Source organism: Ambystoma mexicanum, chromosome 3q (assembly GCF_040938575.1).
Source record: "Ambystoma mexicanum isolate Mex_15411 chromosome 3q, UKY_AmexF1_1, whole genome shotgun sequence".
In the NCBI taxonomy this organism is placed as follows: Eukaryota; Metazoa; Chordata; class Amphibia; order Caudata; family Ambystomatidae; genus Ambystoma; species Ambystoma mexicanum.
In genome coordinates this window covers 577,426,639-577,447,113 of record NC_090926.1, presented here as the reverse complement: position 1 = coordinate 577,447,113, position 20,475 = coordinate 577,426,639, and the positions used below count along the sequence as shown (strand labels likewise).

Sequence of the window (20,475 nt, the reverse complement as noted above, 5' to 3'; positions counted from 1 at the left end):
TACTCCATTGGGTATGTAAGTGTATCCTGTGGCTACGTTTACAGCATCCTTATATCTTCTTTTCACCCCACCCATTAAACCAAACTAAATTTTCACCTGCTATTCGCAATCCCCCGTCAGTTGTGGATACACACCAGATCAACACCTGCCACCTACTACACCACACAACCCTACCCACAGTTCAAGGGCAAAGGGCAGAAAATCTTGAGTGAGGGAATTCAAATCAAACAAAGGCAGCCCCTTCTACCACCATAACCCTGCATGCACTTTAAAATAAAAAGCAGACCGACTTCTTCAAATTTGCATGCATCAAAACATGCAGTCCCAATTTCTGCACTAACCCATGCCACCCCTTTTCTTGCAGCATCCAACAAAAAGCAATGTTCATTACAGTTCCCATTTGCATAATATTACACAGCGAATAAGCCTCAAGAAAGGCTTTTTGAACCTTTTAAGTATGTGCTTTTGAAGAAATCGATTAAAATGAGTAGGACCACTACATGATCTATCACGGCTTTGAAGTAAAGACAATCCATCTCTTTAGAAGATGCTAAACCCTCACCCACCAGCCTATGTATACACAACATTGATTATCCAAGTGCGCCCCACAAGCGGGTTTCCCCGTAACTGGTTCACCACCACCAGATTACTTACTTTCTGCCAAATCAGACACAAACAAAACTGGCTGTATGTTTATTAATTTTTTATTTATTTTCTTTAAAAACAGTGCTTTTTTACCGTTTGCGACGGAAAGGGGGTACAAAACCGAGGCTCGGTTTGCGTTTCCTCCTCCTGTGTACCCCCCCCACACCGCTTAGTTTACAAAAGCCAACATGATCAATAATTTATACACAGGATAGTAATAGAAATACAAAACAAAAGATAATAACAGAGGGATAAAAGCTTGAAGGTGTATAACCAAGTCACATGCCCCCCATCCCAGGTATTGTGTTGCAACGCCCTCCCCCAAACTCATACCCAACGAGAATACTGCGCGGTCAGAGTGCTACAATACAACATGATACTTTAGCAATCAAGGAAGTGTGATGAAGCGAGAAACCGGTGCATGCAGGGGTGAAGGGTAAGGATGGCCCCAATGATGATGGATTGGGAATTCAGGGATGAGGGTTTTGTGATTTGAAGCAAAAGGGGGAATGCAGGCAGTGAGTGGATGCAGGTAATGGTGTATACGGGGGGTGAAGATCTAGATCTGGGGAAAACAGATTGTGGTTCTATGTTAAAGGTAAACTAACAAGAAATTATGGAGCCGGTGGAGGAGTGGTGGATACATTTTTTTTTTTTTTACAGCAGCCTACTTGCTACATGTTTGGATGAAACTGCTTAGTCGTGCATGGAGATTCCATCCTCTGAAGAGACATGCCCTTGGTCAAACCTTTAGGGGCAATTTCAGACTTCAGCCAAAAAAGCCATCTCACAAAAGGCCAGCTGCAAGAAGTCTATGCAGTTTTTCATCTTTTCTCCGTCAGGCTTTTACTCCTCTTATAGGACAACACTTGATTGAACTTTCCTATTTGACTGTTTCAGGTGCATAGATGGCACTGTCAACTAAATGGACACAAGACATTAGTGGTAATAGGGGAAAAATCCACAGAAACAAACCAGAGGCTTTTGTATGTCCTGAGAAATTATCACCTCCACTGGTCAGGCAGATAGGATAGTTCACACCCGTGGGTTTGAATGAATTACTCTATGAGGCAGCACTCTCCTTTTCAAGAGCATGTCTAACTATTCTTGATTTTTTTCAGGACATCCTTTGCCAAGTGTGACTGGGGTGACCATTTTCATTTCATGAATCCTTAGCCTTTCTTTACATTGTTAAAATATTTAGATTTGTTCCCATTGGTTTGATGATCTCTACCCTCCCAATGATCAGAACTTCGTATCCCTTAGTGAGCTCACTTCAGTATTCCAACAAAGGGTGCTAGGGTGCGTCAAAAACAAAACACATTGACCAATTGGGAACAGACAATGGCAAGAGAAAGACTACGTTTGAAAGAACAATTCTAGCAATCAAAGCACACTCTGCAGTCAAACAGGGATGTGGTTTACCTGCGATATCGCACTGAAGATTGCTTGAGAAATTTAAAAAAAAAAAAGAAAAAAAAGGGACTAGATGAGCTCTTAAATACATATCGCTCATCTTGCCTTTTCCCTCGACCCCAAGTGCCTGAAGCCTTGCGGACATGTTCACAACAGAAGAGGGACATGAAATAGGAACTATGGTCCATTAGTATCAAATGTGCAGGAATAGCAATTATGGTTGAAAACACGAACCCAGGAGAAAGCCACAATGCCCTAGTTAAACGCTGGCAGCTTCAACCCTAAATCATGTAATTAATTTATAAGAATGGATGGGGGAATCGGGTGTTAAGGAAGGCGGGGAGAATGGGCAGCATGGGGCGGGGGGGGGGGGGGATTAAATGAAGACATTAAATGCATATTGTTCACCGACTTGGCAACATTTTCCTCTATATATATGTACAAATCCTGCAACGGCCTGTCACAGATCATGCGCACGCATTGAAGACAACCGAAGCGGAAGCAAAAGAATTATCTGAAAAGTGGAGGTTGGGAGGGAACTTGTAGATGTTTTGTCAAAATCCTGCCCTGTACCAGGGAGGAATAAGCAGGGTGATGTCAGTCTGAGCTCCAGGTCGCCAGGTTACACCCCTGGTCACAAAATGTCTCAAAGGCTCCCAGATCCTCACGCTTTGTGGAAATAACGTGAAACTGATAAAACAAGGATCTATTGTGTGTGATTGCAATCTCAACAGCATTAAAAAATACAAATCCTGTAGTGTTTCAATTGAGGAAAGAACCCCGACCTCCCCACCGCTTTACTTGGCTCGATCCCTGCCAGCAGATGAACCTCCCCTTCCCCTTGGGCATTTAATAAATGAGGGGACAATCTTCCCCCATTATCATTCAAAAGTCAATTTCAGTTTAAAAAATAAACATAATATACGCTTAAAGTGAGCACAACATAATGTTCAAGTCTGTAAAAGACAAAAAATGAAAATCGAAGGCTTACGGTAAAATTAAAATAATCATTGAAAACGTACACTTGTCTTGGACTCTCCCAAGCTTCCTACTGAAATGGTGTATACATTAGTGTCCTGACTACTCCCTCTCCCCGTTTTTATCTAGTACCCCTGCCCCTCGCACTTTTAGTATAAGGTGAGATTTAACCTCAGTTTGTGGCATGCATGTGCAATCCTGAGCAGATGGCCAACCAGAACCCTCTTCATATTAGCAAGTAGATTAATCTGCCCTAGTGGTGCCATACACAAGATGGCAGTGCATATATATCGAGCCCCTTCTCGCTGCCAGAAAACCATTTCAACCACTTGCATCTGTGCCACATTCTTGAATGTATGTGGCAATTTAGCTGGCCTTAAAGTAGTACTAAAATAAAAACTTTTCTGTGAATCAAAGGGAAAGGCGTGCTCTACATAACCCTTTTTCAATCTATCCACAAATTCCATCTTCTTCCATTTTACTGATTTGAGCAGGGCTCTTGTGAAGTGCCTGTGTTTCTACCCCATATCAGTATAGAACCCCAATCTCTACAAAACTTTCAAAGCTACCTCAAATATATTTACATTAAAAAAGCCACACATACACAAAATGGTCCGTAACAAGACACCAACAAGTTGGCTTGGAAAAAGAAACCTCTGGCATGCCCCCAAAAATGGTTTGATGCAATAAAGTGGCTAACGAAACGGCAGTCTTCTGCTTTATAAGCAATAATTTTCCCTTTAAGTTTCCTCAAAATGGCCGACAATTTCTAGATTTAAACTACTGTAACCATAAGGCAAGGACTGGTAGTCTGTTGCACGTCAGCATTTGTAAAATAGTGGAACCGTTGGTGCAAAAGGGAAGTCGTCATTACCATAAATCCCCGCTGTGACAAACTACAGAGATGCACCACTGGTGTAAGATGGAAGACTCCACATGGAATCCTTTTCAGAATATTGCCATAGAGACTAGTAATATGTACTGAAATTGGAGCATGGTTGGCAGTTCACACAGGCCACATGTGTCAAACCCCTGTTAAAAATAAAACAATAGGATACCTGCAGAGTGGTGCATGTTTTGAGGATAAGGGACCTATGTTGAACTATACTATAGAAAGCAAAGACAATATGCTGATAGTGTTAAGTCTGCATGGGACTCACCACAGCATTATCTGAAAGGAAGCTCATTAGCTATGAGTGCACCTGGGGTTAATATGGGCAGTTCATATCAAACTCATGTCTGCACAATCTATCAGGGAGCAGATAGGTTGTGTTCGGACGTTGTAAAAGAACATTGGATCTATAGAAGGACTTGTTTTTTTTAATAAGAGTAGTAGATGAGGTGCAATGATTGTGGGGCATATGCTGCCACTGTTACAAACAATAAAACCCAAGTTGTTGTAGGCGGTCCCTTAAGCAGATACATTGCAAAATATGCTCCACAGACATTTAGTAATGGTTGTGAACACTTAATGTGGCTCCCAAGGCTGGAAGAGGGGGGCCTCACTTGCAGGTGAAAAATTGCCAAGAAATCAGATGCTACAACTTTGCTGTCGACTCAAGGGAACTTCCAGTAAAGAGTAATGTCACTCCCACTCGATATTTGAGGAACAGGTTGACTTTAACCTGTCCTTTAAGTACTTAAAACCAAGAGCGTTCCAAAAGATGCTATCCAGTGGGGTTTCATATTGAGTAAAAAGGCTTACCAACTCAGGATGCAGGTGATACAACACTCTGTGCTTGGTTTTGTGAGTGTGTGTAAGGGGAGAAATTATAAGATACAGCAAGCGAGATTGGACAGTGTGAAAGAACTGGTGAGAGGTAGCCGACATTCCCAGCATAAATTGTGTTTCAACAAAAGCAAAATTCGTTTTAAACACAGCTAACAAGCTATGAAACTCAGAAGAAGGTACAATCCCATTGTGTTTACCCACTTCCGAAAAGGTTGTCCCAGCGATGGTTGACAGATATGCAGACCCCCTTACCCCGGCTAAAAAAAAACCAAAAGAAATCCCCAAAACATCTGTAACGGGTTTACTCCTTTCCCACAGCAAAAGGACCAGAAATATATATATATATATGTATATCCATATACTTTAAAAAGTGAAAGCTTAAGCGACAGTGCCGTCAGCTGAAATGTTCCACGTTGTGCCTTGTCAGTCGCCTAACAAATCCAAACACTCCTGGCATACACAGCCCCGACCCCATATCCTGCTCTTAGTGTCCTGTCCCACTCTCCCTGGTCCCCTCAATCACATTTATAGACATCTACAAATAGTGATGTGCAAATGATATAAGGACCCATCTAAACAGAACGCTGCGTGCTGGATGAGGCCGTGAAGGCTGATCTCTTACCACAGTTAAAAAAACAAAACAAAAACAATTTAAAAAAATTAAAAACCAGCACAATCTTTGGAACGGAAAGTAAAAAGGCAAAAAAAGAAACATAAGGCCCCAAAAATACAACAAAAATAATAACATTTAGAACACACGGTGAGGTATAAAAAAGTATTCTCTCAGGTCTTTCCTTTTTTGCTGAGTTTTTGCTTTTTTTCCATGTCCATTTTTGTCCCCATTTTGTCTGTATGCATGTTCCTCCTCGTCCTTCGCTATACAGGTGCTCTTTAAGTATTGCAATAGCCGGGCCTCGGAACAGAGGGTAGAGTATAGGGCTTGTCCCACTGCATGGGGAAGGAGAAGGAGTGGCAGGGTGTCGGGAAGGTCACGTCACTTCAGTACGGAGCAAATCGACTGTATCCACCTCGATATAGACTTGCCTGAAAAGGAAAGGAAAGCGTTACGAGGAGAAATCTGAGAAATAACCTTTGCGGGGGATGAAATTAATATCCAAGCAGTAGCGTAATTATCATATATTAACCCTGGCGAAGGAGGAGATGGTACGAAATCTGCACAAAATAAACCCTAATTTTGGGTCCATTATTTGACACACTATACATCATCTTTTAGAAGTGTCCCAATGCTCCTGTATACACATACCCAAACACAGATTTAATGTCAATAGGTATATTTGTAGGGTAGCATTTGGCATGTAGCATTAAAAGGTACTCCAGGCCACTGTTGTGGTCAAGCTACTCTGGCTTTTCTAAGATAAAGGCAAGAGCTATAGCTTGCAGCAATTCAAATAGGTCCACTGAAAGACTTGGATGAAAAGAAATGATTAAAACATCACTTAATTGAAAGTTAATTATTCTTTTAAGTCTCATAGGAAGGGAGAACATCACTGCAATAATGGTGTACCTTAACAGTGACTCTACACTGAGCAAGTGAAAAGAAACACATTACTTACCTGCAACTGTTCTCCAGCATGGGTCTGGCATTGATTCACATGCTCATGAATATTCCCCATCAGGTCAGGAATCCTCGGTAAAAGATTTTTTTTTTCACTTTTACTTAGAAACCATTTCTCCTCTAAACCAATCACTGAGCTCTGGGTTATACTTCCCCCCCAACCAATGACTGCCCTCTCCCTATGCCCCTCCCTCTGGCAGCCATTTTCAGATTTGGTAGCATGTTAAGTGGCAGTATGACCAAGAAGAGCCGCAGCGGGGCAGGAGGGAAGGTTCGCATCTGAATCCATGCCAGACCCATGCTGGAGAACAACAGTTACAGGTAAGTAACTTGTTCCTTCTCCAGCATGGGGTCTGGCATGGATTCACATGCTCATGAATATAAGAATACATAGCAGTACACACATGCACAACCACGGGAGGTGGCAAAGGCTCAATATTAAGCATTACATCAAAACTCAAAATTAAGCATTTCTTACCTCCTCACCAGGCTCACCTTAAGCAAACAGGTTGCGCAGCACTGCTTGGCCGACCCTGGACTCCTCCCTGGAATCCCGGTCGACGCAGTAGAATCTCGTGAAGGTGTGCGTCGAACTCCACGTAGCAGCCCTGCAGATGGCCAGCAGGGGCACACCAGACAAGAACGCCGTGGTAGCAGCGACCGCTCTGGTCGAATGGGCTCTTGGACGGCCGGGCAACGGTCGGTTCGCCAACCTATGACAGTGCATGATGCAGCCGGAGAGCCATCTGGAAATGGAAGCCTTCGAGAGAGCCTTCCCTTGGTTCACAAACAGCTGTGATGTCCTCTGAAAACTCTTTGTTCGGTCCACGTAGAACTTCAGCGCTCTAGCTACATCCAGCTAGTGCAAAGTACTCTCGGCCGGTGACGAAGGAGACGGGAAAAAGACTGGTAACACCAAGGGCTCGTTGAGATGGAAGTCCGACAGCACCTTGGGAATGAAGGAGGGGTGCGTCCTCAGCACTACCCTTGTATCGTGAAAGGTCAGGTATGGAGGTTTGCAGGATAGCGCCTGGATCTCTCCCACGCGTCGTGCAGGGTGATGGCCACCAGGAACACTGTTTTCCATGACAGAAACTTCAACGGGCCGAATGCAACGGCACGAATGGCTGACCCATCATCCTGGTCAGCACCACGTTGAGCTCCCACGCCGGGGCTGGTGCCTTCACCGGTGGGAGTGATCGAAACAGTCCTTTCATAAATGCCTTAACCAGGTGCTGAGACCACAGGGATGACCTGTAGTCCTGGTGTATCGGGAAATCGCTGCCAGTTGTATCTTGATTGAAGCATGAGGTAGTCCAGATTTGGCTAGCGACAGAAGGTACGGCAATACTTGAGGGGGCGTAATCCGCAGAGGGTCATTCTTCTGTGCACGGCAGCAGATAGAGAACCTCTTCCACTTATGTCCGTAGCACTTGAGAGTTGAGGACGCCCTGACCTTCACAAGAAACTCTCTGCAGTGGGCCGGGATATTGTATCCTCCAAACTCTAGTGCCGCAGGAGCCAGGCCTGCAAGTTCAGCGACTCCGGGTCGTGATGAAGAATTGCGCCTCCTGCACTGGAGAGAAGATCTGCATCCGTCGACAGCTTGACTGGAGGGGACGCGACAAGTCCAGAAGGTCCGGGAACCAGATCTGTCTCGGCCACGCCTGTGCGACGAGGATCATTCTGCACCGGGACCTCTTGAGCTGGTTGATGAGTCGGAGCAGCAATGGCAACGGAGGAAACGCATATAGGAACAGGCCATCCCAAAGGAACGAGAAAGCATTGCCCATGCTCCTCGGTTGGGGAAACCTGCTGGCGAACCTCTGGCACTTGGAGTTCGTCGCCGTTGCGAACAGGTCAATCTGGGGTTTGCCCCATCGCTGAAAGAGTCGGTCCACTTGATCCTGGTGCAGTCCCCACTCGTGGCACGAGCGCAGCTCTCTGCTGAGTGAGTTGGCGATGGTGTTTTTTATCCCTGCCAGACGAAACGGCACCAGAAGCATCCCTTGAGCAACGGCCCAGTGCCACAGGTCCTGGGCTTCCTTGGATAGGGGCGGGATCTGGTTCTGCCCTGCTTCCGGATGTAGAACATCGTGGTGGTGTTGTCGGTGAAGATCCTCACCACCTTGCCCTAGATGAGCGCGGGTGCCCCACCACCGGATCGCTTGTCGGAAGGTCTCATTGAGAGGGATCCTGTCCTGGAAGCTGCCCGTCGCTTGAATCCAGCGGATGTCGAGGAACTCCTGTAGAGGGCGCATCCGAAGCCTGCACAGGCGCACAAGATAAATGCAAGAGGACATAATTCCGAGGATGGACTTGATGGACCTCACTCTGGCTACGTCTGTGGCCAGCAGACCCTGCACCTTGCCTAGGATGGCCTTTGTCCTTTCCTCCGACAGCGAGGCCAGACGCGCCACTGTGTCTAGCTTGGCTCCCAGAAACAGGCCGACTTGAGGGGTCCAGGTGGGACTTGGGGAAGATGGAGAACCCAGGTCTGAGCAGCTGGACGGTCTTCGCTGTGTGTTCTACGGCGAGCTCCCTTGTCCTTGCGTGGATGAGCCAATCGTCCAGGTAGGGGTAGACATGGATCCCCTGCAGGCGCAGCCGCGCCGCCACTGGAGCAAGGCACTTGGTGAAAACACTGGGTGCCGACTTCAATCCGAACGTGAGGGCCTTGAACTGGTAGTGCCGCCCTTGGACCACGAACCTGAGGAACTTCCGGTGCCCTTTTAGAATGGGAATGTGAAAGTATGCATCCTCCAAATCCATCGACGACAGGAAATCGCCCTCCTCTAGCTGCCCCAGCACGTGCTGGAGGGTGACCATCCGGAACTTCTGTGCCTTGATGTACTTGTTCAGTTGTTGCAGGTCTAGGATGGGTCGCCACCTTCCTTTTTCACAAGGAAGTACCTTGAGTATACTACGGAGCCCCGGAGCTTCTTTGGGATGAGCTTGATGGCACCTTTCTTGAGCATCGCCCTTACCTCCAACAGCAGTTGAGGGACGTGGTTTTCTTTCCTGGCCACGGGAGGAATGCGGGGGCACTTTTTTAGAAATTAGAGGGCGTGCCCCTGGGCCAGGGCGTCCAGCACCACACGCTGATGAACTTTGCCAGCCGGCCTCCCACCGGGGTGCTTCGGTGGGGGCCCGATGCCACGGTCAGTTCAATCTTGCTTGGAGGACGCCTTGCCGCCTTGGCCTCCCTGGCGACGATGGCGCGATCCACCCGACTTGCCTCGTCCTCTATAGGCTTCCTGTGACGAGGAGCGGGCCGCTTGGCGGTACGTAGAGGAGCCACCGCCGAATCCCTTGGAGGCACCCTGCTTGCCTCCGGGGCTCCGAAAGGACGGCCTTCGTTGCTGGAGAACTCCCAGGGCCTTAGCTGTCTCCGTGTCTGCCTTGATGGCTTGGAGGGACTCATCCACTGTTTTCCCAAACAGGTTGTTCCCGTCGAACGGCATATCCAAAACCTTGGCTTGTACGTCCTGGCGGAAACCCGTCTCCTTGAGCCACCCTCGTCGTCTGATGCAAACGCCGTTGCCTAGCTGGCGGAAACGGGTGTCGGCAATGTCGGTTGCCACCGTTCTGGCGTGGTCCGACGCCACCTCGCCTTCCTGCAAGATCTCCAGGGCCACAGCCCTCTTGTCTGGTAGGAAGTCCAATAGGGGGGCGATCTTGTACCATAACTCCCTGTCGTAGCGGGCCACGATCCCGAGGGCGTTGGCCGCCTGAATTGTTGTTGCCGGCGACGAAATAACTCGTCGTCCCATTGCTTCCAGCTTCTTTCCTTCGCCGTCCGGCGGGGAAGTTGACATTGAGGCCGATGCCCCCACTCCCCGCTTTCTTCCTGGATGCCGCTGAGACGACCGAGTCAGGGGTCTGTTGTGCCCTAAGCCACAAAGGGGCTGCTTTGGGGACCCAGTACTTCTTGTACCGATCCCTCTTGGCAGGCGTCGTAGACAGGTTCTTGAGAAGGGTGAGATCCTCGTCCCAGCAGATGTCATCCAGCAGAGGCACGGCGAGGACTGTCTTCCTCTTGGCCTTGCGCAGTTGGTAAAGGAAAGCTTCCTTCTCTTCGGGGCAGAGCTGAAAAAGCTCAGATGCCCTGGCGATCATAGCGTGGAAAGACCCAAACTCGTCGGGTGGGGAGGCCCGGGCTGGCGACTATGGGAGCTCTGTCCCGTCATCCGTACCCGTCATGGCCGTGTCCATTCCCATGTCATCCCCAGGTACGGGGACGTGGGCAAAGGCTGAGCAGGCCGCGGGCTGAAAAGGCAGGGCTGGGTGGGTCCGTCTTCTCTTGTTTGGGGGACTTCCCGACGGGCCTGGCTCCGGCTCCTCCGTCAGTGGTAGGGGCAATCTCGTCCTTATCTCCGAACATAAGTATTGTATTGCCAACAAAATGGCCGCCGAGTTGTCCAGCGGCTCTGGAAGCGACAGGTGCGACGGTTGACTAGAAACCTCGCCGGCGCTCTCGTCGTCCCCTTCGTCGGGATCCCTCCCGTGGGACCGGGCCTCTTCGACACCCTCGTCGAGGCCCTCCAATACTTCAACCAGTTCCTTCTCTGAGGCTGTGTCTGTGTCCACAATGGCCACCGGCTCCCCCCCCCCTCTTTTTCCGCCGGGGTCTTCATGGGGGTCTTCTCGATGGGCCTGAAAGAAGCTTCCCTCCACGGAGGCAGGGAAACTCTGGGCCCTGAGGTCACCTCCACTGGTGTAGCCTCCTCAGGCTGTGCCAGGGCCGCCGAGACTACCTCGATAGAGGCCTTGGCCGGGTGAATCAAGGCCTTCACCACCTTCTGCGGGCCTGTGGCCTTCACCTTGGGGGGAGGGTCACCGCCTCGGTCCCCCTCGGCTGGATCCTTCGAGATCGACCGGGGCATCTCCAGAAGCTTCGCCGGCTTCTCGGCCTTCCTCTTCCGTGGTTGATGGCGCTGGAGAGGATGCGCCCTGCCTGGCAGCTAAGGAGCCCGACCGTTCGGCGCTCCCGGTGCCCGCGGACTCGCGGTGCTTTGCCTTCTGTTGGGCAGTAGAGACATTTCGAGTGCTCATCTTTCTTGAACACATTCTGCAGCTGGCATCCAGGGCAAACCCTGAACAGCTTTCCGGGCGTCGAGCTTCCTTTCTCCTGGGCCATGACCGGGTAGGCCGCAGAAACTTCTGGACTCCTCCAAGAAGCGTAACTCGACAAAAAATTCACCCTTGAGGGGCGTAGAAAATCCGAAACAGGTCCCCGTTGATCGGATGTAGACACGGTGGAGCTTGAGGCTCTATTTGACCGAAAAATGAGAAAATCTTTGAAAAAGCGCGAAAACGCAGCAAAACCTCAAGCGCTAAACATGAGGACTCCCAACACTTGAGCGTGCGGTAAAAATCTGAGGATGGCTGCCAGAGGCGGTCTTAAGGAGAGGGAAGCCATTGGCTGGGGGGCAGTATGACCCAGAGACCAGTGATTGGTTACTACTAAGAAAAGACCGATCAGAAACAAAACTGATACTGTTTTTTTCTTTACCGAGGATTCCCAGCCCGACGGGGAATATTCATGAGCATGTGAATCCATGCCAGACCCCATGCTGGAGAACCTCTCAAACTGGCCCACATTGGCCAAAAAAATGGCCCATTTTGACTGGCCTACACTAGCATTTTGCATTTTTGGTATGATCATTGCCCTTTTGCCCTATAGGCCAGTCCAAGCCTGCCGGCTCATCCATAATGGGTGAGGGGGCGTCCACCCACTGGCCAACTCACCCATTATGGAAGAGCCGAGGAGCCAGCCCAGTGAAACACTGAGCACTCCCTCAGTTGCTTTTTCCAGCTGAGGGAGTGCTCCTGGGCTGGCTGAACTGTCAAAGGGAAACACTGTTCATTTCCCCAGCCGCATATGATCACTGAGCCATGCAACGCTGGGGGTGTTTTGCTTTGCCAGCCTTGCATAGCTTATTGGAAATGCTGGCTGGGGCACTGCATGTATGTATGTATGTATGTGCGAGGGGGTGCTCCTGCGCCTCCTCGCACATATGGGCAGAGCAACCTGGAGCGTGGAATTTTAGCAACCACGCGCAGGCCCCTGCAGAAGGTATGTTTATGGCGATTTATTTTTTATTTAAATGTGTATGGTTGTGTGTATGCTTGTGTTATGGGACTGTGGTGGGAGCAGGATGGACGGCAGCACTGGGATCGTGGTGGAGTAGGGTGGGGAGAGCCCAGGTTATGTACTGGGAGTAGGGTGCGGTGACGAAACACAGAAGTTCATAGCGATTTCTACATAATGTCCATCTGGCACTTTGGGAGGTGGGGGGTGTCCCGGCCTGCCCAAACTTTGCTCAGGGGGGGGGGTCCCCAGGCCAAAAAAGATTGAAGACCACTGATCTAGACACAGGGGATACTAAGTAACCACTCCAGCAGCACTCTATTGTAAAATAGGGTGTGCTGGGTCTAGGAATATAAAAAAGACTAGTAAAGTCAATTTCACTTTACTTACTCTGGGAAACTAGTTTATCCTAGAGAAGGTATTTAAACCTTGGGAAGCCTGAGAAGGTTTCCCTGTGTCACTGCACTGAGGGTGTTGTGTTACACAAATGAAAAGATGCCTACGGAGTGGTCTAAAACCCCATAACCAAAGAACACACAAGAGTAAAACACGAGAGTGGGTAAAGGGTCACTCTCGCCAGGTAAAAAAAATGAAGTCCTCAAAATCCAGCGAAGTTGCTGGGGGTCTCTAAGGTGAAGGGAATTGGCACATTTTTGAGAATTCTCCCCAACATGGAGAGCGCCGCAGGATCTGGTGCTCCCTGGCTTCCTGATGTAGAACATAGTGGTGGTATCGTCCGTGGCGAACCTCACCTCCTTGCCCTTGAGGGACAGAAGGAACAATTTGAGGGCCCAGAACACTGCCTGCAGCTCCAAAACATTGATGTGGAGATCCTTCTCCGGTAGCCACAGGCCTCTGGTGGGCAGACAATGTGTGGGCTCCCCAGCCCTCCAGGGAAGCGTCTGGTGACCGTCTCCTGGTATGGGGTGCTCCGGAAATCCGTGCCCCGGTGATGTTGGAGCGAACGCCTCACCACCTTATCACTCGAGGGAACTCCTAGTCAAGAACAATCTCTTCTGCGAAGCTTCCCGACACCTGGATCCAACAAGCATCCTGGAATTCCTAAAGAGGTCACATCCGTAACCTACACAGTCGGATCAGGTAAATGCACGACATGCCGAGCAGTGACTTGATGGTCTACAGTGCCAACAGACATTGTACCTTGCTCAGCGTGGCTGCTATCCTTTTCCGAGGGGGCCACTAGGCAGGAGACTTGATAGAGAACCCCAGATCCGTCAGCAGCCGGACGGTCCTCTCCATGTGTTCGACAGCTTCTTCCCTGGACTTGGCACAGATGAGCCAGTCGTCAAGGTACGGGTACACATGTATCCCTTGTAGATGCAGATGGGCTGCCACTGGCACCAGGCACTTCGTGAACACCCTGGGCGCCAACTCCAGTCCGAAGGGAAGTTCAACTGGTAGTGCCTTACCTGTAACACAAAGCGCAGGAACTTTCGATGCCGTGGGCTGAGGGATGTGTTGCTCCTGTCGGCCACCAGTGGTATTCGGACACTTCTGCTGGAACTGTAGTGTGTCCATGGGCGAGAGCGCCCAGCGGAGTTCTTTTCCCGCTTGCTGACTAAGCCCGCCAGCACGCCTCCCACCGGGGTGAATGGGCCCGACGTTCTGTCTGGTTCAAACTTGCTTCGGGAGCTGCGTGCCACCTTGGGAGCGACGTCACCTCCACCGAAAGCCTTCTGACAGTTCCTGTAGGCCTCTTGGGTCGTGGACCGTGAGGGTAGACAGTATGAGGACACTCCGCCAAACCCCTTTGACGATCTGCCTGATTTTCCGCTGGAGGCATGATAGATGGACGATGCTGCTGAAGAGTGTCCAGGCCATGGTCTGTCTCCGTCTTAATAGCCTGCAACGATTCGTCTATGGCTTTCCCAAAGAGGTGGTCCCCGAAGGGCATTTCCAGCACCCTCGTCTGGACCTCTTGATGGAAGTTGGTGGCCTTCAATCAGCCACGACGACAGAGGGAACACCGTTTGCCATCTGTCGGAACCCTGTGTCCACAAGATCCAGGGCCACAGTGTTGGCATGTCTGATGCCACCTCGCCCTTCTGGAGGATCTCAAGTGCCTCGACTGGCTTGTCCAGTAGAAATTCCAGCAGCAGGGCCATCTTATACCACAGCTCCCTGTCGTATCTGGCCAGGTTCGTAAGTGTATTCGCTGCCTTGACTGTCGCCACCGCCAATAGATGACTTTCCTACCTATGGCGCCCAATTTCTTCCCCTTGCTGTCCGGGGGAACGGAGGCTGAAGATGAGGGACTAGAAGACTACTTCCTCGCTGCCGCCGAGCCCATGGAATCCAGGGAGGGCTCTGACCGTAGGCACCTGGGTGCGGACTCAGGCTGGAAAAGTACCGGGTGCCGATCTCGCTTCACTGGGGCTGAGGCTGGGCTTCTTACCAGCGCCAGGCCCTCCTCCCAAATGTCATCCAATGACCCCAATTTGTCCAGGGGAGAAGCCCTCGGCGGCAGAGAAACGCGGTCGTCTGTAGTCACTTTATCCGTCCCTGTATTCTTTGGGGGTGGGTGGGATATGTGCACAGCGGTTGATGAGAAGTCGGCTCAATGACAGAATCTAGACCATTTACTCCTATATTGGCTCCAAGGAGCCTTGCTTCTAGCACCCTGGATGATCTCTAGGTTAGCTAGAGAGGCTCAAGTGTGTCAATGTGACCTGCTCAGGTACCAAGCTGCGAGGGCTAGTTTGTGAGGAGCAGGGTGGAGTACCCTGCCCCACTGCTGGGCCAGGAGAGGAGCTGGGCCCAGCGGGACGTGAATAGGTGGTCTGTTCGATAGGCTGAGTAGCTCCGAGAACCATGGTCTCGCCGGCCACCAAGGAGCTATCAAAATGATGCTGAGGTGGCAGGATTCCTTGATCTTGCAGATCACCCTGTGGAATAGGGGTGTGGGCAGGAAGGCGTATGCCGTTCCACCATATCTGGAATGCGTTGCCTAGGGAGCCGAAGCACTCCCGCTGCCAGCAGGCAAACTGCTTTCCTTTCCTGTTGTCCCAGGAGGCAAACTGTTCTACTTTGGAAAGCCCCCAAACCGAAGATCTCCTTCAGTACCAAGTCGTTCAATTGCCACTCGTAATTGTGCGCCCCCAGTATGCTGGGCCTGTCCGCCTCCAGGTTGGACTCCCCCGGGCGGTAGATTGCGGTGAGGCAGATGTTGTTCTCCAGTGCCCACTCCCACACGCTGATGGCTAGATTGCACAGTGGAGGGGATCTGGTACCCCCCTGCTCGTTGACGTAGTACTTGCTGGTGGAGTTGTCTGTCTGGATAAGAACTGCCTGGCCCTCAGAGGGAGAAAGGCCTTGAGAGCCATCCCTATGGCCTTTAATTCCAGCCAATTGATAAGGGACTCCTGCTGAGTCCAGACACCATGGACGCTGTGGCTGTCCAGAGTGGCTCCCCAGCCTTCTAGGGAGGAGTCCATAGTAACGATGACCTGAGGGTCCGGAGGAGTCCATAGTAACGGTGACCTGAGGGTCTGGCTGCAGTGCTTGCCCTGCCGCAGGTTGCGGTCCAGGGACCACCTCCTGAGGTCCGGGTAGAGAAAGGGAGGAATGTCGACTGGCTCCGCTTGGGAGCCTTTCTGCTTCCACGAGGCTGCGAAGAGCAGCTGTAATCTCATCTTGAGCTTTGTGTGGGGTACGTCCAACAGGATCGCCACCATTATACCCAAAAGATGTTGGTACCACCAGGCCGAGGTCACTACCCGGGAGAGGAAGTGAGAGATAGCTTTCTTGATGGCCACTACCTTGTCCTCCGAGGAAAAGATTCTCTCAGACCTCGCGTCCCAGATGAGGCCCAGGAAGGTAAGGGTCTGCGTGGGCTGCAGCCGAGACTTCTTGAGATTGATCGTAAACCCCACGTCGTGGAGTGTATTCATCAGTTCGGAGGAGGTATGGTGAACCGCTTCCGGAGATGTGGTCCAGACAAGCCAGTCGTCTAGGTATGGGTAGATATGATGGCCCTGGGCCCCGAGGAGGGCTGCCACTGCATTCATCAACCTGGTAAACACCCTGGGGGCTGAGTTGAGGCCAAAGGGTAGTACCTTGTATTAGAAATGGCTGCCCATGATCCTGAACCGCAGTAAGGAAGGATGCAGCTGCCAAATCGGGACATGTAGGTACGCTTCCTTCAGATCCAGGGAGCATATCCGGTCTCCCCTGTCAAGTGTTTCTGCAATAAGTGCTGGCGTAACCATCTTGAATTTTTGCAGAGGAATGGAGAGGTTGAGGGTGGAAAGGTCCAACAACTCTCAGGCCAGCCTGGTTGTTCTTCTGTATGGCGAACATCCTGGAATAAAGGCCCAAGCCTCGCTGGGAGGTTGGGACTTCCACAGTCTGGCTCTCGATGAGCAACGGTATCTCCGCCAAGAGTTGCTGTCCCAATCTGTGGCAGAGGAGGAGAGGAAGGTACCGGTAGGCGGTACCCCGTTTAGACTAAGGAGAGGATCCAGGGGTCTGAAAAAGTCTGGCACCAAAAGTGCATGTAAAAAGCAGGCCTGCCCCCTACTGGAGACATGTGGACCCAAAGGGGCATGTCATGCCTTCTTTCTCTTTGAGGCTGTTGCGTAGGAGGGGGAGATTGGAAAAAGCCATTGCCCCCAACCCTCCCTTCGTTGTTTCCTCCGGTGCGGACTCTGAGAATGGTCAGGTTGCCTGAACCTTCGTTCCTGAAAGCCCCGGAACCCGCAAAAGGCCCGGCCCTTGTCGAAGCGTTGGTGTGACTCGGTGTAGGCCTTGGGCGTGGCCTTCGTAAGAATAGATAAAGACTTGGCCGTTTGCGAGCAGTTCTTTTTATCCAATTCTTCATCTGTGGTGGAGTGAAAGGTCACTACCCTCGAAGGTCCAATATGAGTCCTTGGACGTCGGGGTTAAACTTAGTAGCCCAGAGCCAGGCAGTCCTCATGTCCGTGGTGATGCAGATGGCCGGGCCAGAGGTATCGATGTGGGCCACGGTGGACTCCACGATGTCCTGCGCTACCAGCCTGGTTTCCCCTAGGCCTGACTTGAAGCGCGCTTGGCTCTGCGCCAGAGGTCTGGGAGGAAGTCCGCAATTTACCACGGCAGAGCCTTTGGTTAATGGCTGCCAGCATGGCATCCGTGTTGGCTTGACGCAGGTGCAAGCAGCGTCGACGACGAGATGGCCGAGGATGACTGATGCTTAGAGTAACGCTGCAGTGATCACGGAATAGTGAGGTTGAGGATGCGCCGAAAGAAAGTGTATCCTCCTCCATCTACCTATACTTAGCGTCGGGGCGCTGATTGACAGTTTGGGCCGAGTGCGGCTTGAGCCACCCTTTTTGGCCAGGGCAACCAAGTCTTTCTGCATCGGGATCCCCCGATCTGGTAGGTGGGGTGCGGGGGGGGGGGGGGGGGTCTTAGGGTGAGGACTTCTGCCAAGACCCTCTCTTCGGGCTGCTCTACCCCAGGCTGAGGAAGGCCTAAATAATCTGCCAAACCTGCAAGGCCTTCGTGGAAGGCCCTGGCTGAAGACGGCGTGTCAGGGGTCCTCCTCCTCCTCGTCAGTGTCCACCAGAGTGCTCAGAGGGCCCGTAACTGGTGGAGGGGTGCTGGGCACTGTGGGCTGCGGTGTGGATCCTGGAGGCTGTTGTGGAGATGTCTGTAACATGGGAGGCAGTAAAGCCGGAATCTGAGGAGCCGGCTGGAGAAGCAGTGGTTGCACGGAGCCAGAGGAGGAATGACTATTGGTGCCAGTGGGGTGACCTAGAGGAGCATGTCCATGATGACATCCCAGAGGATGGCTCCCAGAGGATGGCCCCCAACTGGGGAGTTTGCATCAGTCCTAGTAACCTTTAAAAAGAGCCGGTCTTCGGAGGCTGTAGAGGTGGCAGGTGATATTGACGGAGTGGCTAAGGGCAACTGGGGCAGAGGCACACTCTGCCTGGGGTGCAGGGGAAACCTGCCCTGTGCTGCTGATGGATAAACTGTAGGCCACGCACCTGGTTGACACCAGTCGCACCTTGGGACTCTTTCCTCCACCCGCTCTGCAAGAGGGGGTATCAGACAAGCAGCCATCTTGCCTGGCACAGTGGCCATTTTGACGAGCTGCGTGCCGAAGTCCTGGTGCCTGGCTCGCTGGAACCAGACCCGTCCAAGACGCTTGGTGTTGGAACAAAAGGCCTATCCCGCACCTCATGCTGTGACCTGGAAGGTGTATTGCCCTCGGCAGAGCTGCTGGTAGTGCTGCGTGAAGGCGCCCCCTTGGACATGTCGGTAACCCAGGTAAAAGAAACTTGTGGCCCCTCAGCAGTGACCCTGCAAGGATCCAGAGACCCTTCAGCCATGAGGCTGGACTAGCCTCGGTACATGTGCTGGTGCTAGAACCCAAAAGGTTCCTCCCAGTGGGGTGCTTCCTTGGTAAGGAGTCGCCCTTACGAGGTGCAATGGTGAATAGAAGCCTTTCCTTTGGCCTCAAGTGATGTTTGACTAAGTCCTTTAGGTCCTCCGGAGGTGACTTCTGGAAGAGCTCCCTCCACCTAGCTAGCCTGTTCTTCAATGACCGTGGAGTCAGCGCATCAAACGAGGAACAACCTTCCCAGCCGTGGTCAAGGCTGCGGAGGCATGGGGGTCTGATGTAGGGAAGAGCCCTTCGCAGGCTGGACACCTGCTGAAGTCGACATGCGGCAGGGAGGAGCGTGGCGTCGGAGGACCAAATACCTAATTGACAAGAAAAAGACAGATGGAATATTCGGGGAAGAGCGTGTGGTATTACATGGCTGAATCCAAACCCAGGAGCACTGGTGAATTTGGACTGTTCCCGTAGATGTGGAAAAGTGGGCCGAGGAGTGGTGCCGGTGGGCGCAGTCAGGCGAGTGCATGACCCCAGGGCTGTGCCCCAGCGTGCCTCTAAATTTAAAGGTGAAGAAGATTTTTCTGGTAAAAAGGATCCGTCTCCCGTGAGGAACGCCCATACAGTATGGAGGAGACATAAGAGTATTATAATCATACATTTTCAAGGACAGAGTGAAGGACTGCCTTGCCAAAAGTACCATTGTGACCAAGGGAAGACTCCAGGCAATAATGCTTAGTAAACATGTGGATGGAAGACCACGTTGCTTTTTCACAAATGTTTCTAAATGGTACGCCCTTTTGAAGGGCTGTAGATGTAGCTATGCCCCTGGTGGAGTGAGTTCTTAAACTTTCAGGAGGGCCTTTTGCTGCCAGCCTGTAACATTCAGATATTGCCAGAATTATCCATCTAGATAAGGTCAGTTTGGTAACAGCCTGACGCAGTTTGTGTCCTGTGTATCCGCTGAAGAGTTGGTCAACAATTTGGAACTTAGACATTCTTGAAACGTAAAAACTTAACGCTCCCAGAGGGTCTAACCCGTGTAGTCTTTCCTCCTCCTTACCAGGATGAGGCGGGAGATAGAAAGACGATAGAACACTTTTCTGACCTAAATGAAAATCTGAATTGATTTTTGGCAGATGGTAAAGGGTGGCTTGGATGAAACTGTCTGCAACTCGCTCACTCTACGGCAAGGTGTCAGGGACATTGGGAATCTAGTGGAAACAGTTCAGGGTGCTGGGTGTACTTCAAAGCTGGTGGGAATTGATTTTTGGAACAAAGGAAAAGGTTTTGGTTTCCTTAATATCTTTCTTCAGAGATCTTCTGAGCACAGTGCTCAAAATGGAGGATTGGGCTTGAGCCCAGGGCAAAATGGAGTTTGAGAAGCTGGGTTCTATTTCAGAATATAGAGGGCTGATTGTCTTTGCTGCCCTTTTTCAACTGCCTTTCATCACTTTATCTTAGTAAGAGAAGTTCAGTTTCTTTAGTTCCCCTAAGGCCCATAACTTCATTGAAAGATTTCAAGTTTGAAGAAACAGAAGAGTCTGGAGAGAACTTCAATCAACTAATCTGATGGGAGCGCTTCAATTTGATAAGCTAAACAAAGTCTAGAAAAGATTAGTCAAGATTTTAATGGTAATGTTTAAGCAGCTGCGCAGCATTAAAAGACTTCAGAGAGTAAAGACTAGTATTTT

The 20,475-nt window shown here is 50.8% G+C and overlaps 1 protein-coding gene across 13 annotated transcripts in view; it reads right to left on the bottom strand.

Annotated features, from left to right (window-relative positions):
- Positions 1-688: 688 nt before the first annotated feature.
- RBFOX2 (RNA binding fox-1 homolog 2) overlaps positions 689-20,475 on the bottom strand; it is a 1,085,372-nt gene continuing 1,065,585 nt past the window's right edge. For all 13 annotated transcript variants that reach the window (XM_069654361.1, XM_069654368.1, XM_069654359.1 and 10 more), the window contains one exon: positions 689-5,815. In XM_069654361.1, coding sequence (XP_069510462.1) covers positions 5,771-5,815 — 45 coding nt within the window. In that variant the 3' untranslated portion in view covers positions 689-5,770. The remainder of the gene's footprint in view (positions 5,816-20,475) is intronic.